Source organism: Dasypus novemcinctus, chromosome 17 (genome assembly GCF_030445035.2).
Source record: "Dasypus novemcinctus isolate mDasNov1 chromosome 17, mDasNov1.1.hap2, whole genome shotgun sequence".
In the NCBI taxonomy this organism is placed as follows: domain Eukaryota; kingdom Metazoa; phylum Chordata; class Mammalia; order Cingulata; family Dasypodidae; genus Dasypus; species Dasypus novemcinctus.
Window position 1 is genome coordinate 68,905,739 of NC_080689.1, and position 19,469 is coordinate 68,925,207.

Genomic DNA, 19,469 nt, shown 5'->3' on the forward strand with positions numbered 1-19,469 from the left:
TAGCAAGCACAGGATACATGGAAACTTGGAGGATGATACTTAGCCCTGCCCAGCGAAATCTTGGGAGAGGCGTACCTGTGCTGGAAACATTTGTATTAAAGAGGTAAGCCTTCAAGAGGAGTTAAAGAATGGGAGATAAACAAGAGAAAGTATCTTAGACAGAAGCCACAATCACAAGAAAGAGTGTGGAAGGAACTATAAGCAACTCAATATTCTAATATAAACAAAGGGTCGAGGAGGATCAAGAGATGAAGCTGCAAGGGCCTGCCAAGGAGATCCTGCCTGCTACACAGAGGCAGGTGGATATTTCTAATAAGTTTTGGGTAGACATTGGGTATTTAGAAGAGCCTGTGATACCTGGGCAGTATGCATTTAAGAGAGATCACTGATAGCTGGGAGGGAGGTAAGATTTGGAAAGCAGTGTGCAATCATTCAAGCAGGAGGTTATAGGGTTTGAACCAGGTTTTAGAGGAAGGATAGAGGCAAGAAATAGACAAGGCAAAACCAGCAAAAAAAATTTGCCAATTGGTTGTATCTGGGGGTCAAAAGAAAAGAGGAGCTTGGAATTGATCCCAGGGTTACTTGACTAACCCTGTCACTTGCCTTGTCATTAACTGACATAAAACACAGTAGGTCTGGGAGAAGGTGAGTGCAGTTTGGGGAGTTTTACAATTATGTCAAGGCTAGACCTCTAGGATGGACTATTATTAAAGAGGTGAGGAAAAACAGAATATTTAGAAAAATAAAATTAAGAAAAAGTAAGAGAACTAAATAGTAGGAAAACCAGCTGTGTAGCAAACCGCCTTGAAACATGGTGGCATAAAACTCCCACCATTTTATTATGCCTGTGGATTCTGTGGGTTAGGAATTTAGCCAGGACTGGCTGATCTCTGGTCCACAATGGCCAGGTCTTTGGCTGGGAAGAGTCAATGGATGGGAGCTGGGAATGGCATGGAGCGTTCTTCACTCACGTCTTGGGCCATGATGGGGGTGGTTGGAGGAGAGCGCTCAGCATTGTAGACTGTTGGGCACCATCTCTGGCCTCTACCAATCAGTCACCAGGAGCAACACTTCCTCCTCCAGCCATGACTGCAAAAAATACCTTCCTGGCATTGCCAAATGTCTCCTGTGGGACAAAGTTACCCCCTCTGGAGGGACTAGTGGACTACATGAGCCTGCAACTCAGCCACGACAAGAGAGAGATTTCCAATCATCAGCCCACAGGTGATTGTTTCAGCCATTGCAGTATCTGAGATGTCTCAGGGTGTGTTGGAGTGAGAAGATCAGTGGGTCAGGTTTAGACCTCTAGGATGACCATTATTAAAGAGGTGAGGAAAAAAAGAATATTAAGAAAAATAAAATTAAGAAAGGAAATAAACAGTAGGAAAACCAAGAAAATCAGGAGTAAGTGGTACCATGGCTATTGCTAGTAACTGCCCAGCTCCTTATCTCCACTCTCTTCTTAGCCAGCCCCACCTCCTTAGCTATAACGATGGTCTTTGAATTACACAAACCAGGGCAAGTGGCCATTCCCTGTGGTTTCATATTCTGAAGCTTGGTGCAAGATGTTTATTTCCCCTTGGTCCTGGTACTGGAATGACGTAAACCCGTAAGTGCCTATGGCATGTTCCCTGTCGCACGGCAAAGGCTCAGCTGGTATACCAGAAGTTGATAATGACCATCTGTGCCTCTCACTCAGAGATGCTCTTTGGGGAAGGTGATAGGAGTTTCCTCATACTTGAGGGGGATCTCGGTCTCCTAAGACACCTTATATTTCTCAGAGTTTTTTTAGACTTTCAATTGTCATTTAACATTTCTCTGTAGAACCAAAGATGAACAGGGAAGCTGCACCAAAAGTAGCCCTTTCATGCTGTCTTGCTATTGTATTCTGAGCTGGATAAACTGTAAAACTGCCAAACATACACCCATATACACACAACCTGTGAGCTGTGTGAAACTTGACCAGTAGAAAGCAATCCAACCTACTGTACTAGTACAGTATGTTGAAGTTTCATTTGCAGTAGAAGAAAATGAGACCAGCAGCAGAGAGAAGCAAAGGTGAGGACTCAGAGAGAAAACACAACCTTTGCATAGCATTTCAGCCCCTTGATCCAGTTTTCCCTGAGGCCTGCTCCAAGCTTGCTCTTCCCAGTTTTGTGAATCAATCATTACTCTTAAGTTGGATATTTTTCTGTTGCAAACAAAGGTGTCTTAACAAAGAAACTGGAACCAGGAATGGAATGACAGACCTGAAATGTGGAACTTATTGAGCCAGGGTGGAGAACAGTGGAGGTACCCCTATCTTTGGCCCAGAATCCTTGTTTTATACAGAAGTGAAGCAGCTGGTTAAACTGTTACCTAGTGCATTTTGTGCCTCAGTTTATGCTCCCACCACCCTAAAGACTGGAACTTTCAAGACTTGGTAGAAAGGGGTCAGGATATTGGAAGGAGAAATGGGAAGACAAGATACCCCGGCACCCTCCCCAACGCCCCACCACTGTAGACCCTCTCTAACAAGGGTCACCATCCTTCCCCATAAGCAGCCTTGGTTGAAGGCAGCCCCTGCTTGTATCCCTTTTCTGAGAGGTACAGTAGATGATGAAATCAAGAGATCAAGATAGATGATACTAACCTAAAGCTCAAGAAGAGAATGCGACATTCCCCATACCTGTTGCTCTGGGGCTGAAACCACAACGGTGGCCCCCAGAGTCAAAGACTCCAACTTAACCAGATTTTTTAGCACATGTTACTAGCCAATAAGGCTACCGAAAATGAAATAATCAGGTCAACCCTCAAGGGTTTCTGGGAAACTGTACTGCCCCCTTGACGAACAGAGATTCGTGATTGTTCTGTTCCAAGCCCCTCTAATGGACAGCAGGTTGCTAAAGTAAGAGAGACTCCACCAGAGAAGTCTCCTGAACATCTTAGGCACAGTCGTGAAGTCAACGGATGAGGGAGGTCCCCTCGCTATGAGGGCTCTAGCATCCAGATGGCCAAAAGTGGGACTTACTCCACAGCCAACAAGCAAATAGATCTCACTATTCCTATTTTCTATTCCTGATATTCAGTGCGGAGAATATGGCTTCCTCCTCTGTAACCCATTTCTAAACGTGGTGCTGCCTGGTCTCTATTCCTTACGTACCAACTTCCTATCTCCATATGGGGACACCATTCTATCTCCAAACCTTAGGTAAGTCTTCTCCTCCTCTATCTACTTAACAATAATGCAACTGTACTGTAACAATTACATGTAACATTCAGAAAATGAAAAGGCCAAAGACCCACAGGGGCCGTTTCTCCATTTACATTCCAGAAGGGCCTGGCAAAAGACCACACCCCACCTGTTCAAAAGACTGTACTCCACTTGTCATTTCAGGTAAGTGTAAAACCAACAGAGACAAACAAAAAACAAAAAAGAGTTTGTGTAACATTTATTATTTTATAAATCCCATCCTAATTTTGCTTTATTCTCACCTCCTCCCATTCCTTTCTTGAACATCAAACTTGTTTTTAAACAAAATGCCGAAAATCATGTCTCTCTGGAGTTAGAACAAAAACTGTATTCTCTCTAAAAGGGGGGAAAGAAGAACCCCAAAGGTTTATTCTTTATGCAGCATTTTCAAATATACATATCAATATTTACTTTATATAAAATAAAACCCTTCATCCTTTGAGGTTATTGACATTTTAGAGTTCACTGACACATCTCCCATAATACAATAATTCTACTCATTTTCGTGAATGAGGTGGGAAAGATACTAAAAAAATAGGATTTCAGTCCCTGAGGTGCCAGTTCAAATGGACCAGGTTGCCACTGCCACACAAGATTTAAAAAGCAGCCTTTAAAGAATAAGCATGGATCCTGCTATCTGGATCAAAATCCCCTCCCTCTCTGGAACCATTGGGAAAACTGCATTTCCAGGGTTTCGCTTGTCCCTAACCCTCCGGCTATCATCTTACACTCTCTCCTTTGTTAAAGGAATAACCCAGGGCAGTGGAGTCTGCAGAAACGTCTGAGATCCTCAGAAAACAGGAGGAAACCACAGTCCCGTCGCTCTCCCCTCCATCCACACTGCCTCCAGCTGGAAGGGGCGGGGATCCGACGTGGTTTTTCTACTACTCCGTCAACTCAGCCAAAACAGGAGCAAAAAGCAGCCTGCCCGGCTGGAAAACGGGCTCTCCCGCTTCTCCCCCCGTAATAAAAGGCCGGGCACGCGGCCCTGCGCGTCCGCTGCGCTCGCAGAGCGGGTTCGGGTCCCGGGGGCGCCCGGGGGGCGCGGGGCTGGGGGGCCGGGGCGCTGCGCTCCTGGGCGCGGGCTAGTAGTAGCGGTTCAGGCTGCGCGTCCCGGGGCCCTCGGGCTGGCGGTTCATCCAGATCTCCCTGAGGATGCGCTCGCGCTCCTCCAGCCGCTGCGCGCGCTCCAGCTCCTCGGCCGAGGGGAAGACGTTCTTGTTCAAGGTCCGCTCGAAGCGCCGGTGCCGCCGCGCCGACAGGTCGGACGCGCTGTCGGAGCCGCCGTCCTCGCTGTCGCTGCCGTCGCTGCCGCCCTCGCCCGCCTGCGGGGACCGCGGCCCCGGGCGCCGCCGGCAGTCGGGGTGGCACGAGACCCTCACCACCAGCGCGGCCAGCGTCAGCACCAGCCCGACGCACACGCCCGAGACGAAGTACAGCGCCGCTCGCTCCGGGTTTTCTGGAGGGGGACGGGGAAGAAGAGAGCATTTGAGAGACGCCCGCGCAGCGCCCGTCACGCCCCGCTCGCCAGGACCCCCCGCCTTGCGGGGTACGGGTAGTGCCCTCGCTGCAGACGGGTTTCATAATGCATTCAAAATACAGTGACTGGGGAGGCGGGTGTGGCTCGAGCAGTTGAGCGCCCGCCTACCACATGGGGGGGGCGGGGCGGAGATCCCGTTCAGTTCTGGTGCTTCCCAGAGAAGAGAAGGCAGCAAGCACAAACGACGGGGTGGGGGAGAAATAAATAAGTAAAATAAAAAAATGCTTTTTAAAAAAGAATGAAAATGATACAGTGACTGACAGATGGTGAATCCAGGGTTCTTTTACTACTTTTGGGGCTTTAATTTTGAAATTATTTAAAATGGAAAAGCTAAAAGAAAGAACAAATATAATTCTCTGAGCACTTGGTAAATAAGCAAACTGCTTAGGTGTCATTTAAGGGATGGACCTGTCTAAAGCCTCTTTTCACCTCTTCCAGAAAAATGCTTGCTTTTTGAATTTGCCTGGGCAGCTCCTGGCGGGTGAATTGAGGCACTGGCCTTTCTGGCTGCCGTGCCTGGTGTAATCCCCTCCCCTTGGGTGTGGACTGGATCTGGTTACTTACTTCTAACAAACAGAAGGTGGCACAAGGGATGGAATGGCACTTCTGAGGCTAGGTCACATAAGGCTGCGACTTCTGTCTTGCCAGGTTTGCTCTCTCTCTGCCTTTTCTCATGGCCTGGCTCGGAGCAGGGAAGCCCACGTGGCAAGGAGCTGAGGGCAGCCTCTGGCCAACGGCCAGTAAGGAAGAGAACTGTGCCAGCAGCCGCACGAGTTAAGTCTGGACGTGCATCACAGCCCCTGACCCAGCTAAGCCTTGAACTGACCACGGCCCTGGCTGACACCTTGAGTAGAGCCTGGTGAGTGACCTTGAACTAGGGAACCCAGCCAAGCCAAACCCAGATTCCTGACCCAGGACAACTGTGAGATAGTAAACAGGTGTTGCGTTAAGTGACTACATTTTGGAATAATTGGTTACACAGAAACACGTAACTCATACAATCACACAGGGAGAGCCCGCGTGCGGTCCTGCTGACAGGGCACAAGACTGATGTCAGCAAATTCGTTTTCCATGATCTCAATTCACTTGTAAGAATCAAAGTATCTGATATTGCTTTTAGAATTTTTAAAGATTGTAAGTGGGATCATACATGAAACATTTTTGCATTGAAAAATTTAACACTAGTCCTCAGAGAGCTTCCCAGATCTGTGCACTTAGGTCAACAACATTCTTCTCGACTACTGCATGGTATGCTCTGATATACAGACCTATCAAAGTTTATTTAGCCATTTCCTTCCTCGTGGCATATGAGCTGTTTCCAGTTTTCCACTTTTGCAATCAATTCCAGAGTCAATGTCCCTGTGTCCTTGCCCACATCTCTTTATGCACATGCAGACTTTATGCACATCTCTTTATGTACATGCAGAGACATTGTCCCTGTGTCCTTGCCCACATCTCTTTATGCACATGCAGACTTTATGCACATCTCTTTATGCACATGCAGTCAATGTCCCTGTGTCCTTGTCCACGTCTCTTTATGCACATGCAGACTTTATGCACATCTCTTTATGCACATGCAGAGTCAATGTCCCTGTGTCCTTGTCCACATCTCTTTATGCATATGCAGACATTTCTTAAAGTTAATTACCTAGAAATAGAACAGGTAGATCAAAGGGTATAGACATGTTGAGATTTTATGGAGTCTATTGAATTGCATCCAATAAAACAGTCTACAGACGGCAAGTTGAATCCGTGAGCTTATGATGTCTGCTTCCCTTTGAAACACCCACTGAAATGACAGTAAATAAAAGAGAAATAAACAGCAAGGAGAAGAGTGGAAAAGAAAGTAAAGCAGGCTAGTAAAATAGGGAATCAATAGATGGACCTAGAACCTGGCAAGAAGTCCATGTGGACGTCAGGAACCCTAATTTGGCTGCTGGAAGACCCTCCCCAAGATTCTGTGAGTCAGAAGAAGACTTCCCCCGGAAGCCAGGAGAAGCCCAGGATATTCCCTAAGGACTTATCATTGGGCCCTCCTGGAGATTGATGGGGGACATAAGCAATCAAAACAGTAAACAGCTGGAGCTCCTCCCCTGCCATTAGCAAAGTGGTGGGATAATTTACAGTTCAAAAGCCAGGCACAGGGATGTGGTTGTGGCTCAACTAATAGAGCATCCACCTACCATATAGAGGGTCCAGGGTTCGATCCCCAGGGCCTCCTGACATGTGTGGTAACCTCACTGATGTGTAGTGCTGCCGCACGCAAGGAGGGCTGTGCCACGCAGGGGCGCCCCCGCATAGGGATGCCCCACACGCAAGGAGTACGCCCCGCAGGGAGAGCCACCCCGCGTGCAAAAAGCACAACCTGCCCAGGAGTGGCGCTGCACACACGGAGAGCTGATGCAGCAAGATGACACAACAAAAAAGAGACACAGTTTCCTGGTGCTGCCTGATAATGCAAGCAGATGCATAAGAACACACAGCGAATGGACACAGAGCAGACAATGGGGGGAAGGGGAAAAAAATAAATAAAATAAATCTTTAGGAAAAAAAAAAAAGCCAGGCGCAAGGCCTGAACGAGCTCTCGTGCTCTCTCACCTCTGAACCCAGACTCCAGTTGCCTCTCCCCTGCTTGGATCATCACACAAGTAAAACCAGGGCATTGATAACTGACTATGGGGAATTGTAGCCTGTCAATCAGCCCACTTTACCACTTTCCAGCCCCTTCCTCTCTACCTGGGACCCCTGATCTGTTATTTCCTCCCATTTCTCTTCCCTCCCTTCCTAAATAAATTACTGGCCAACTCACCCAATGTGCTCTTGAAATTCATTTCTCCAGCACAGTCGAAGAACCTAAACGAAATCTGGTAGCAAAAGTAGAAAACAATAGTTGAGCCAAGACTAGCCAAAGAAAGGATGGAAGTGTGGGGACAGAGACTCGGCCTGCAGCGCATCCAGTTTATATTCAGCAAACACTGAGAGGACAGAGAGGGCCCGGTCTCAAGGACCTGGCTGTCCAGCAGGAAGCCAGACCTGCTGTGCTCTGCAATCAAAGAGAAATGCTGTGCGAGAAGCATGAGGAGGGGTCTGTGCAGACGCAGAGGCGAGTGGGAAAACTAAGTCCAGATATGGGGTCTACGAGACCTTTCTAGATAATTCCCAAGGTGAGATCAAAGCTGAGATAGGTTAACCAAGTAAAGGTGTAAAATAGCACGTCCATGTTAGAAAGTACAAGTGGTTTGGAACACATCTACAGGAAAATGTTAAATTCCTCTTTTCCATCGCAGCCCTTTAAAGATTTGTTGAAGGCTGTTCTAGAGCTAAGTTTTGAAGAACACTTGACTGATATTCAACCATTGCAGCTACTCTTCTGAACATTGTGATATTCTAGCATAGAAAATAAGGCCCTAACCTCCCACATTATAGATGATATATTTCTAATTATACAATCCTAACAAATAGTTGTATAGCCAAATCACATATATTCTCAGGTCCTGAAACTTTATTGCCATGTAAATGCTGTGAGTCTTTTATGAAGGTGATGGCATTGTCTCCTCCATTAAAAAAATAGAACTGTTATCAATTAGGATTCTTCTAAATTCAAATAAAAAAACTTCACCTGCTTAAGATGGGACTGTTGTTCCCTATTGAGATCTTTTAAAGCCTTGATTTTGTCATCTAAAATAATCTCTCACAGCATGATGTCAGTCACAAAAACCACCATATATAACTCCATCCCAAACAATATTGAAGAGGAGCTATAACAAGCCTCCAGCTGAATTCTGTTATTGTTACGATTATTATTATTTTTAGGAGGTATGGGGGATTGAACCCAGGGCGCTGTATATGCAAAGCAGGCACTCAACCACTGAGCCACACCTGCTCTCCATCCAGTTGAATTCTGACCCTCCAATAGAGGGGAGCCCAGCATTCCTGGGGGATGTGTGTGACCTCATCCCTGTGTATCCCCAATTAGAACGAGCACAATCTGCTGGCAGGGGACTGTTGACATCTGTCTCCCTACTTTCTGAAGGCAGGGACTGAATCTTCCTAAGTCTCTGAATTCCCAGAGCCCACAACAGGTTTCAACCACAGGTGTCCAAATGTTTCTAGAAATTTAACAAAATTCATTACATCATCAGCCCATATCTCTAGAATTAGGCTCTTTACTCTTTCATTTCCTCCTCTTCCTCTTCCTCCTTTATTGGTTGCCCTTGATGAAATAAAAGGCAGAAGCAGACAGAGGTGGTGGGATTTCCCTGACCAGTAGAAGCGGCAAGCAGACCCCAGTCCCTTGGTTTTGAACCCCATACCTTCCTCGCTACCCCCTGCTGCTTCTATGGTCTGGACAGCAATATCGAGAGGCTGCCTACCACACCAGGCTGGGCAGGGGATCAGTGCAGATAGTGCAAACTTGGTAAGCCTTAAGCTCTGGGCAAAAGAAGGGTTTTATTCTCAGAAGCCATTGGCTTCTCCCCTGGCATTCTCGGGCCACCAGGGAAGACACTCCCTCTGCCCTTAGGTTTATCCTCCCAGAGGAAGGAGTGACCGGACAGCCCACGAAACCCATCGCAATCTGCATTCATCTGTGATTAGCCCTTGCCCGCCTGCTCAAAATCAATGAGCACACAGCTACCAGGGGATAAATCAGTGTTTAAGAACGTGCTGATTACATACAGGGTGAACTGAGCATGCTTTTTATCTAGATTCTAGAAGAAACAGCGCATTCACCTACAATGACCATGCTTTGTCTTAGACAGGCGCCCCAGAGGTAGAATCCCACTTCTTGGCTAAACCCAATGACTGGCCTTTCTTCTGAAAAGTGGGAGAAGGGCTCCCTCATCCATCAGTCAAATGATCTTGGGGCAATCACCACCTCCCAGAGCCAGGTAGTCAGGGAGAAGAAATGGGCTCAATACAAAGAGTAAATGGAATTGAGCTTGACTGAGTGAAGAATGACAGGATATTGGGGCACATTGGGAAGGGCTCAGAGAGCCTTAGAATTGGTGAAAAGTCGGAGGCACAGGGAACAGGAAACCAAAAAGGCAGGGAAGGTTCAGTCCAGAGTGACCTAGCTCCAGTGACAATTTAAAAGTAAGAATCACTGGGAAAGAACAAAACGAAAGTCCGTTTGCTGGAGGAATGAGCTCTCCTGCGGGTAAAGATCAAATCTCTCCCAAGGACCTCATCTTGGGCCAGTTTGCTTTGCCAAGGGTTCCCGGGGAGCCCTTCTGCTAGAAAATAGACTTGACTCGGCTTCAGAATCTGCCCTTGCTTTCCCCCACCTCCTCAGTAAAACCAAACCCCTAGTCCCAGATTGGGCCGAAATCTTCTGCTAGCAGGATTGATTTTCTGCCACCAGCTGCATTAGGCGAGAATAAAATCATTCTACTCTGAACAATAGCTGGTCGGGGAGCCTGGCGTCCTGCCTCTGTCCACGTGCCGATGGCCCCAGCAGGCTGCTGACCTTGCCTCAGTCCCCATGGGGCTGAAAGGGTCACTGGTCTATGCTTCCCTCTAGAAAGTCCTTACAGCAGGTACATGTGTACCCAGGAGATATGTAAAGAGTGTCCCAGATGTGAGCAAGCATAGATGATTTTAAGGGAACCCATTTCCAGACCTTCACAGGTCATTTTCACCATTCTTTCCCATATTGGACTTGCCTGGGAAGGCACCAGTGATGGAGGGATATGTTCTCCTTTCCTGCCTGCCCTTCTAGTTGCCTCTTCCCATTCCACAAAGGGCAGAACAACTCTCCAGTCTCTGAATTGTACTGCACTGCACTGCCCCAGGCTGGAAAAATGGCCACCAAACCAAATAATATTTCAGACTTTTGGGGGAAGTGGTTGTGGCTCAACCGATAGAGTGTCTGTCTACCATATGGAGGGTCCAGGGTTCAACACCCAGGACCTCCTGACTCATGTGATGAGCTGGCCCACATGCAGTGCTACCGCACACAAGGAGTGCCGTACCATGCAAGGCTGTCCCCCACATAGGAGTGCCCCATGTGCAAGGAGTGTGCCCCATGAGGAGAGCCGCCCTGTATGAAAAAAGAGCAGTGGTGCCACACACTTGGAGAGCTGATGCAGCAAAATGGAGCAACAAAAAGAGACACAGTTTCCCGGTGCCACATGAGAGGAACAAGCAGACACAGAAGAACACACAGCAAATGGACACAGAGAGCAGACAACGGGGGGGGGGGGGGGGGAATAAAATAAATCTTAAAAAAAAAGAAAACTTTTGTGTCAGTGCTGAGGTGAACACCTCTAATGAAGGGCTGACTGACGCTGTGTGTACCCTAGAAAAGTCCTGAAATTCAATGCATTCCTGTGGGTGTGAACCCCTTGTAAGTAGCACCTTTTGGTTGGATGAAGATACATCAGTTAAGGCGTGGCCAAGCCAGTCGGGATGGGTCTGAATCCTATTGGTGGAATCCTTTATAAGAGAATGAAATTCTGACAGAGAGAGAGAAGCCATAGGAAGAAGCTGAAATCAACAAAAGCCGGAAGAGAAGGGAGAGACTGGGAGAGGCTGCCATGTGCCTTGCCAGGGGATGGGGACCTGAACCGCTACAGTCTCCAGGGAGAAAGCATCGCCTTGATGACGCCTTGATTTGGACTTCCTTTTAGCCTCAAAACTGTAAGGTAATATGTTCGTTTAAGCCATGGTTCAAGCCGACCCATTTCATGGTATTTGCTCAAGCAGCCCATGAAATTAAAACAGAGCGCAATGCATCCTTTTCTAAGTCAGCTCCCAACTCCCAGTTTTCAACAAAACTGAAGGAAGGTCCAAACAGGTTGTCAGCTGATAGGTCATTAAAAATAATTTCTGACAACAGACCGCTCTTTTAGCATATAAGTCAAATTTAGTGTGAAGTCTTAAGTGAATCTACTGTAGCAAAACTCCTTTTGTTCCATCTACTTATTTATGTGAACAAGATTCCTCAACACCTGTATCTATAAAAATGAAAAACAGGAATAGACCAATCTTCAGTCTTGCAATAAGTGAATATTACCTATGAATATATATACTAATTGGGGCAAAAATCCATCCATACCTTCATGAGATGTATTTCCTATAAATTTTAATTTTTATATTTTTATAGTACCTTCTAGCCTCCTACAAAACATATCTCACACTGAACTCATCTTTTATTTTAAACCAGCAAGCCTTCTTCCTCTCTCTCTCTCCCTCTGTCCCTCCCTTTCCCAATTCTTCCTTTCTGCCTGGGGCTGTCCCTTTCTCCCAGTCGCCTATGCCCCAACCTCAGGGTCATCTCTGACTTACTCTTTCACTTCCATCCAGGAATTCATCATTCTTAATCATCCTCAAGTCACTGTCATCTCCTCCATCCTCACTGCCTCTTCCACACACCCAGATTTTCACTGCAGCTTCCTCGCTAGACAATCGGATCCCAGTCCCTCCCACCTCCAATTCATTTTGCACATGGATGCCAAGGAAACATTTTAAAATGTGACTCATCATTATTTGTTTGATAACAAGGACTCTCAAGGCCCTCAAAAATCTGCTCCCAACTTCCCTCTCCAATCATAGGTTCCCAAACTCCTCCACAAGAACCCTTTCCTCCAGATTAGCCAAACACTTGACTATCCACCCCAACCCACCCGCACGTCTTCTCACGCTCATTCTTGACTACTAAATGCCAGAATGCAGACCCTTGGGTGGATTTTTCCCTGTGGACAATTAACCTTCAATAAAACGAAGCCCTTCTCTCTTGCACTGATGTGGTGCTCCAAGTGTTAAGTCTTAAACTTCACAAATGTTTAATTCCCCCTCTGTTTTAGTATGAAGTAGTCTCTGGAGATTTTTTAGAGCTCTATTAGGAATCACTTCATTATGAGTGTAAAAAGTTTCCAGATATGGGGACTTTCCTACAGAATATTATCATGAAAACCCTCCCTTAGGAAAGTGAGGATTTAAAACCATCCTGCAGGTGTTTTGGTTTAGCAGGTATGGCTATTAGTAAATAAACTAGAGACGAGTTTGCAATGCTCAGCGTGACCTGGCATCAAAAAGACCTTGATTTCTGGCATTGGTCAAGCTTTGCCTCCTTAAGCAAGCTGAAGGATTCAAGCGAATTTTAAGTAAGTTACAACTATTCTAAGTTAGAATGAAATAAGTCAAAGGGAGGGATAGGGTCCCTTAGCTGACACAATACCCTTGAGGGAGACACACTGATGGGAAGCTGGCTCTGCCCTGATGGCTAGTAGGAGGGTCTCTGTTGAGAGCAGTGACTGTGATGGGCAGTCTATGTCCAGCCTCTCTGGAGGATCCTTGAGACCTAACTCCTGACCTCCAGCTCTCCCAAGTGGAGCCTGGATGAGCACATGCCCACACAAGCCACGGTTCAGAAGAAGACACCAACACTGCACCTGCCTCCAGCCACATCCAACCTAAGGAAGAGAATCCTCCAAGCAACCCCTGGGCCTGGGAGTGAGAGAGGGGACACAGTGGCCATTTCCACTTACTTTATTGTACAAGTCATCCAATAAACCATCTTCTTTTCCCGTATTTTAAGTGCATAGCACTAAAAGAGCTTAATGTAATCAGTCCATGTTAGATTAGAACTTTGATTGAAATAGGCCATCTTTTAAGACCTCTAGAAAGCCCCGGTATCCACTAAGGCAATGCACAGCCCTGTCTCCTCTGGAGCATGAGTCTGGAGCTCTGTAATTCTGTCTCCATTTCTTGAAGATTTCCCTAAATTACCTACAAGGTTTACAGACTTTGACAGTTTCTGGCATCATCCTATTGGCCACACACTCCAACAAAATACAAGTCAAGAGAAACATAAATGCTGAATGGACACAGCAGATGTGTGTGGGCTACATCCTTTACAGCCCCTTCATGGGGAGGATCTCCTCATGCCCTGTGACAGTTTGAAGTTTTTGGTAAAGTCCAGAAAAGATCATTTTCTTAAATGAATCCATTCCTGTAGGTGTGGGCCCTTTGACTGCATTAGATATTTGATTCAGTTAAGGGACGCTTTTTTTTTTTTTTTTTTTTTGAGGTACTGGGAATTGAACCCAGGACCTCGTATATGGGAAGGAAGAAGGAGGTGCTCAACCACTGAGCTGCATCCACGCCAATGGACCTTTGGATTAGATCACTTGATTAGATTGTTTTAGGGCCTTTGATTGGACTATGTCAGTGAGAAGTGACCCAGGGCGGATCTCCACCCTCTAGCTGGGGTCTTAGATGAACTGAGAACTGAAAGCAGAAACACACAGAAAAAGGCAGCTGCCATTTTTATCCTGTCACATGAAAGAGACCTCCAGGATGAGCTGCAGCTGAAACAGAGGCCAGGGGAACCTCTGAGAGGCTGAGACAGAGGCCAGAGGCTTGAATCAGGGGAGCAGAGAAGCACAGAAAGAGGCCCCTGAAAGGCTAGGCGACCGGAGCTGCTCACACCTGCAGACAGGAGCCGTGCCATGTGCTCGATCGCCCACAGCTGAGCATGAGGAGAAAGCGGCGACCCAGACGAGAGCAGTCACTTTGCCTCGCTGCACGGCAGCTCTCCAGATCTGCCAGCAGCCGATCTTTGGTGAAACAGCATCTCTGATGCTGCCTTGATTGGATGTTTTCACAGCCTTGGAATGGCAAGTTTTTAACCTAATAAACTTATAAAAGCCAACCCATTTCTGGTAATTTCTGCATTGGCAGCCTTTAGCAAACTAAAACTCCATTTTCCCAATAGCTCAGTCTAAGAGTGTTTAAATATATATACAGATATACATACTACAAACACACACACAAAGAGGCAGAGAAAAAGGGAGGAATGAGAGAAGGGAGGGAAGGAAGGAAGAAGGGAAGGAGAGAGGAACAGAAGATAGATAGGAAGACAGGTAGGTAGGCATACAGATAGAAGACACATGGAATGAGCAGCCGTTTGGGGAACACCTCTCTCTGCCAGCATCTGGGGTAATTCCGCTAAGCTGGCCACGTAGACTACCTAGCCCCATTACCACAAATCAGCAGGTGAGGCTCAGACGGGGCTCCAAATGCAGCTCTGTCTGATGCCCAAGACCACGTTTACACCAGGGTGGAAAATCATACTTTATACGAAAGGTAGAAAAATAAATTGTTTTGGTTTTCCCACTCTGGCCCTCACCCCACCTATTACATAGGCCTAAATGTGAAGACAGTTTTGAACTCAATCTTGGAAGCTGCTGCTTTCCCTCTAGTTTAACTAGTCCACCCCCTCCTGCTTCCCAGATCAGGAAACACCCTCTTTTGTGTATGGCAGCCCCAAATCTCAGATTCCCAGAGAAGCCCAGTAAAGGCCATCGGAGAGGGCAGGGGAGGGTTGAGGGCCTCACTGGGTTCCAAGCAGGTGGCTCAGGACTGATTTTCATGGCAGGAATAATTCATGCCATTTCTCTTCATTCTTCCACAAATATCAAAACTGGAGCCCTGGGGCGGTTGGTTTTTTCTCTTCTCTAACACCTTCTGCTCCGGGTCACTTCCTCTTGCCCAGTGGCCCCTCTGATCTTAACCAAATACAGACAGCTGTTAACTGCCCAGGAAACAAGGTAGGGGGGGACTATTGTGGGTTGATTTCCCCTAATAATTAAAAATAAATGTATTGCTCTATCTTGTTTCCTGCAGGGTCATTGTTTTCATGGCCAGGAGAGGCCCTCCGTGGAGGAGCTGCGGCTAATTTCATTTGCACCCTGTGAGGTCAGATCTCCTCCGGAGACTCTCTGCAGGAGAAGCCAGCAACGCCCACCCAGGCCAGGTCTGCCGCAAGGTGAAACCTTTCCCTTCCTGACCCCAAAGCTCCCTATGGCCTTGCATGGAAAATAATGTTTTAAAAGTAGGCTCTAAAGAGAATAATGGGGTTTGCGTGGAATTGGGGGAGTGCTCAGTATAATCTCTTTTCTCTGGACTCCCAAGGCACTGTGTGACAGCTTGACTTTGGTGAATCCCAAAAAGAGGTCATGTTTTTGAACTGATCCATTCCTGAGGGTGGGGGACCCTTACGTCAGCCAGGCAGGACACAGGTTGAGTGTTGCGCTCTTGCTTGGCCTCATATTAACGGAGACAGAGAGGAAAAGGCACAGCGAGAAAGCATTTCTGATGGTGCCTTGATTTGGACGTTTCACAGCCTCAGAACTATAAGTTTATACCCTAAATCAAATCCCTGTTTAAAAAGCCAGCCCATTTCTGGTACTTGGCATCAGCAGCCCTGTGGCAAACTGAGGCACACTGTAGGCACGGTTTTCCTTGGAATTCTGCTCCATTCCAGAGGAAAGGGCAGACTCCCACTAACACACCCACCCTCTCTGAAAACCTGGGGTAAGCAAGTTCTGCCCAGGAGCTAGGTGGAAGGCTCTGCAATGTTCTCTAATCTGGCTTTACCACTGCTGGTGTTGACACTGCATCCTGATTCTTTTCTGGCTCCTTGGCCCTAGCAGGGAGCCAGCATTTCCTTAGCCTTCCCAATCTCAGCAGCACCTTATGAAGTTGGGGTATAGTTAGTTCTGGAACTATTATCTTCTCCATCTCTGACGGCAGAATCCATGAGGTTTGCTTTGGATTCCCAGCGCATCCCACCCAGCACCTTGCTCGGTGTAAGTATCTCACTAATATTTGCTGAATTAAATCATGAATACTCAATTCCTAAAAGGCCAGTTCATACATTTATTATATGTGGACATACGTATGTGCATCATCATACAGCCTTGAAAGAAAAGAATGGAAAAAATTATGAAAGCATCATGCTCTCACAACCTGAACATAGCAAGCACTGCTACTAGTCAAGTGAGCTTTCTTCTGTTCTTTCACTTTTATATCATTATATACATATGTATTTCCTTATATTTACTCAGTTACAATCAGGAGACATATACAATTTATACAGTTCTCTCCAAATCTATGTCTCACAATGTACAACATTTTTCTGTATTGCTACATGGTTTCCCCTGCCATCACAACGGCTACATAATATTCTATTCAATGAATGGGCCACAGTTTACAAAAATGGTTTCCTACCTTTGTATATCTGGATTGTTGCAAAACTTTTTTTATTAAAAATAATTCTGGGGGGAATAGATGTGGCTAAAGTTGTTGGGCACCTGTGTCCCACATGGGAGGTCCCGGTGGACTCCTGAAAATGAAAGCAAACAATGAGCAAACAAAGGAGAAGACCAACTCAGGGGAGCTGATGTGGCTTAGTGGTTGAGTGCTGGCATCTCATGGGTTCAATCCCCGGCCCCAGGACCTCAAAAAATAAAAATAAAAATAAAAATAAAAACAAACAAACACATAAATAAATAAAACTGATACTAAAAAAAATAATAATGCTGGGAGGGAGCAGATGTGACTCAAGCACAATATGGGAAGTCCTGGGTTCGGTTCCCATTGCCTCCTAAAACAAACAAACGACTAGCAAAACAAAAAAAGCAACTCAGGGAAGCCAATGTGGCTCAGAGGTTGAGCACCAGCTTTCCACATACGGGGTCCTGGATTAAATCCCTGATCACTAATACCTCAAAAAATAAAATAAAATAAAATAATGCTGAAAGGAATATCTTTGTGCTTAGCACACCTTCCTTTTTGTTTCATTTTGGGTTTTTTGTTTGTTTCTTGGCTTGCTTTGTTTATTGCCTGCCAAAGCATACTCAGAGAAGGAATCTCTATGCACTGTTTTATAAATCCTAAGAAAAATTACCAAGTGGCTTTTCAAAAGTGTCACATTAATTTATCTTGCCATGAGAAGTGTATGAAAGTACCACTTTTAACAAACCCTCTCCAACAAGAAATATTCCAGCTGCTAAAATTTTACAAATTTTACTGGTGAATAAATGGTGACTTTCCTCCATAAAAATTTACGGAGAGGAAATGCCTTGGGCATTGCCTAAGTGCTAGAGACACAAAAGTCCTCAACTTGCAAGAGATTTGAAATATAAAGATGAATTACAAAAAACAGAACGGCAATACTTTCTCGAATCCCCAGGCTCATGACTATCACCGATTGGCTCCCTCATGGCTCAGAGAGCACATCCCCGGCCAAGCACAAGGAAAAGTGATTCCCATTCCAGCTAAGCCCTACTCGGGCCAGCCGGCTCAGCTGTACTTGGCATGCACTTACACATTCCAAGGATTTTGGTTAAATGAAGAAAATGAATGAGCCCCAAAATTTCTGCAATGCAAAAAAAAAAAAAACAGTACTGTAAGCAAAGTCAAAAGACAAATGACAAATTAGGAAGTAACTGTAATATTTAACAGTCAAAGGGCTGATATACAAAGAGCACCTAGAAGTCATTAAGAAAAAGGCCAACAACCATATTTAGAAAACAGGCAAAAGATATGAACAGTTCAAGAAAGAGAAACACTAATGGCTCTTAAACATATGAAACGATGCTCACCTAAAGTAGAATTTACAAACGATGGCCCATGAGCCAAATCTGGCCAGCCATCTATTTTTGTAAGTAACATTTTAAGGGAACACAGCTACACTCATTTATTTACGGGTTGTCTATGATGGTTTTAATGCAACAGCAGAGTTAAGTAGTGGTAACAGGGAGCATATGTCCCACAAAGCCAAAAATATTTACCATCTGGTCTTTTACAGATAAAGTTTGCTGACCCATGGCCTAGAACAGGGACTCTTACTTAACATATATTTTGTTCCATGGACCCCTGTGCCAGTGGGTGAAAACCATGGACCCCTTACTAAGTCCACACTTAATAATGTATATTATTTGGTAGATATATCACACCTGCACCAACACACCCTCACAAGGATTTTTAAAAAATTTCAATTCAAGCTCATGGACCCCTTGTTAAGAATCCTTGGCCTAGAGACACAGAAATTAAGCAACACTAAGATATCATTCTTCGCTATCAGACTGTCAAAAATTCAAACATTTAAAAACACTTGCAGGAGCTTCTCATACATCTCTCATACAGTGTAAAGTGTTAAAAGGCCCTTAAATGGAAATGTGGTAATATTTATCTAAGTTAATAATTCACATATACTTCGACCCAGCAATCCCACTTTGGGGGAATTTATTCTACAAACACAGTTGAACGTGTGGGGAATGATGCAAGTCAAGGTCATTTATTATTGCTGTTTTTGCTCTGTATGAAAAAACTCAAAGCATTCCAAATGGTGAACAATAGAGGACTGGTTAAACTCTAGCACATCTATACCGTGAAATGGTACGTTGCTGTGTAAAAAAATAAGGAAGCTGTCTGTATACTGATAGGCAATATCTCTATGATATATTACAAACCAGTACATATAATATGCAACTTATGTATGAAAGTGGGGAGGATTGAGATTCTCTCTTCATATTTTCTTACATGCACATAAAGAACTCCACTAGAGGGAAACGGACTTTGGCCCAGTGGTTAGGGCGTCCGTCTACCACATGGGAGGTCTGTGGTTCAAGCCCTGGGCCTCCTTGACCCGTGTGGAGCTGGCCCATGCGCAGTGCTGATGCGCGCAAGGAGTGCCGTGCCACACAGGGGTGTCCCCCGCGTAGGGGAGCCCCACGCGCAAGGAGTGCACCCATAAGGAGAGCCGCCCAGTGCGAAGGAGGGAGCAGCCTGCCGAGGAATGGCGCCGTCCACACTTCCCGTGCCGCTGACGACAACAGAAGCGGACAAAGAAACAAGACGCAGCAAAAAGACACAGAAAACTGACAACCGGGGGAGGGGAGGGGAATT

At 45.9% G+C, this 19,469-nt stretch overlaps 1 protein-coding gene across 5 annotated transcripts in view; it reads right to left on the reverse strand.

Moving 5' to 3' along the window:
* Positions 1–3,414: 3,414 nt before the first annotated feature.
* Positions 3,415–19,469, reverse strand: part of EVA1A (eva-1 homolog A, regulator of programmed cell death) — a 55,131-nt gene continuing 39,076 nt past the window's right edge. For 4 of the 5 annotated variants that reach the window (XM_004473362.5, XM_071208938.1, XM_071208940.1 and 1 more), the window contains one exon: positions 3,415–4,691. In XM_004473362.5, the coding sequence (XP_004473419.2) occupies positions 4,318–4,691 (374 nt within the window). In that variant the 3' untranslated portion in view covers positions 3,415–4,317. Of the gene's footprint in view, positions 4,692–6,420; positions 16,781–19,469 lie in introns of those variants that run through there. The other variant, XM_071208941.1, reaches the window with a different exon arrangement.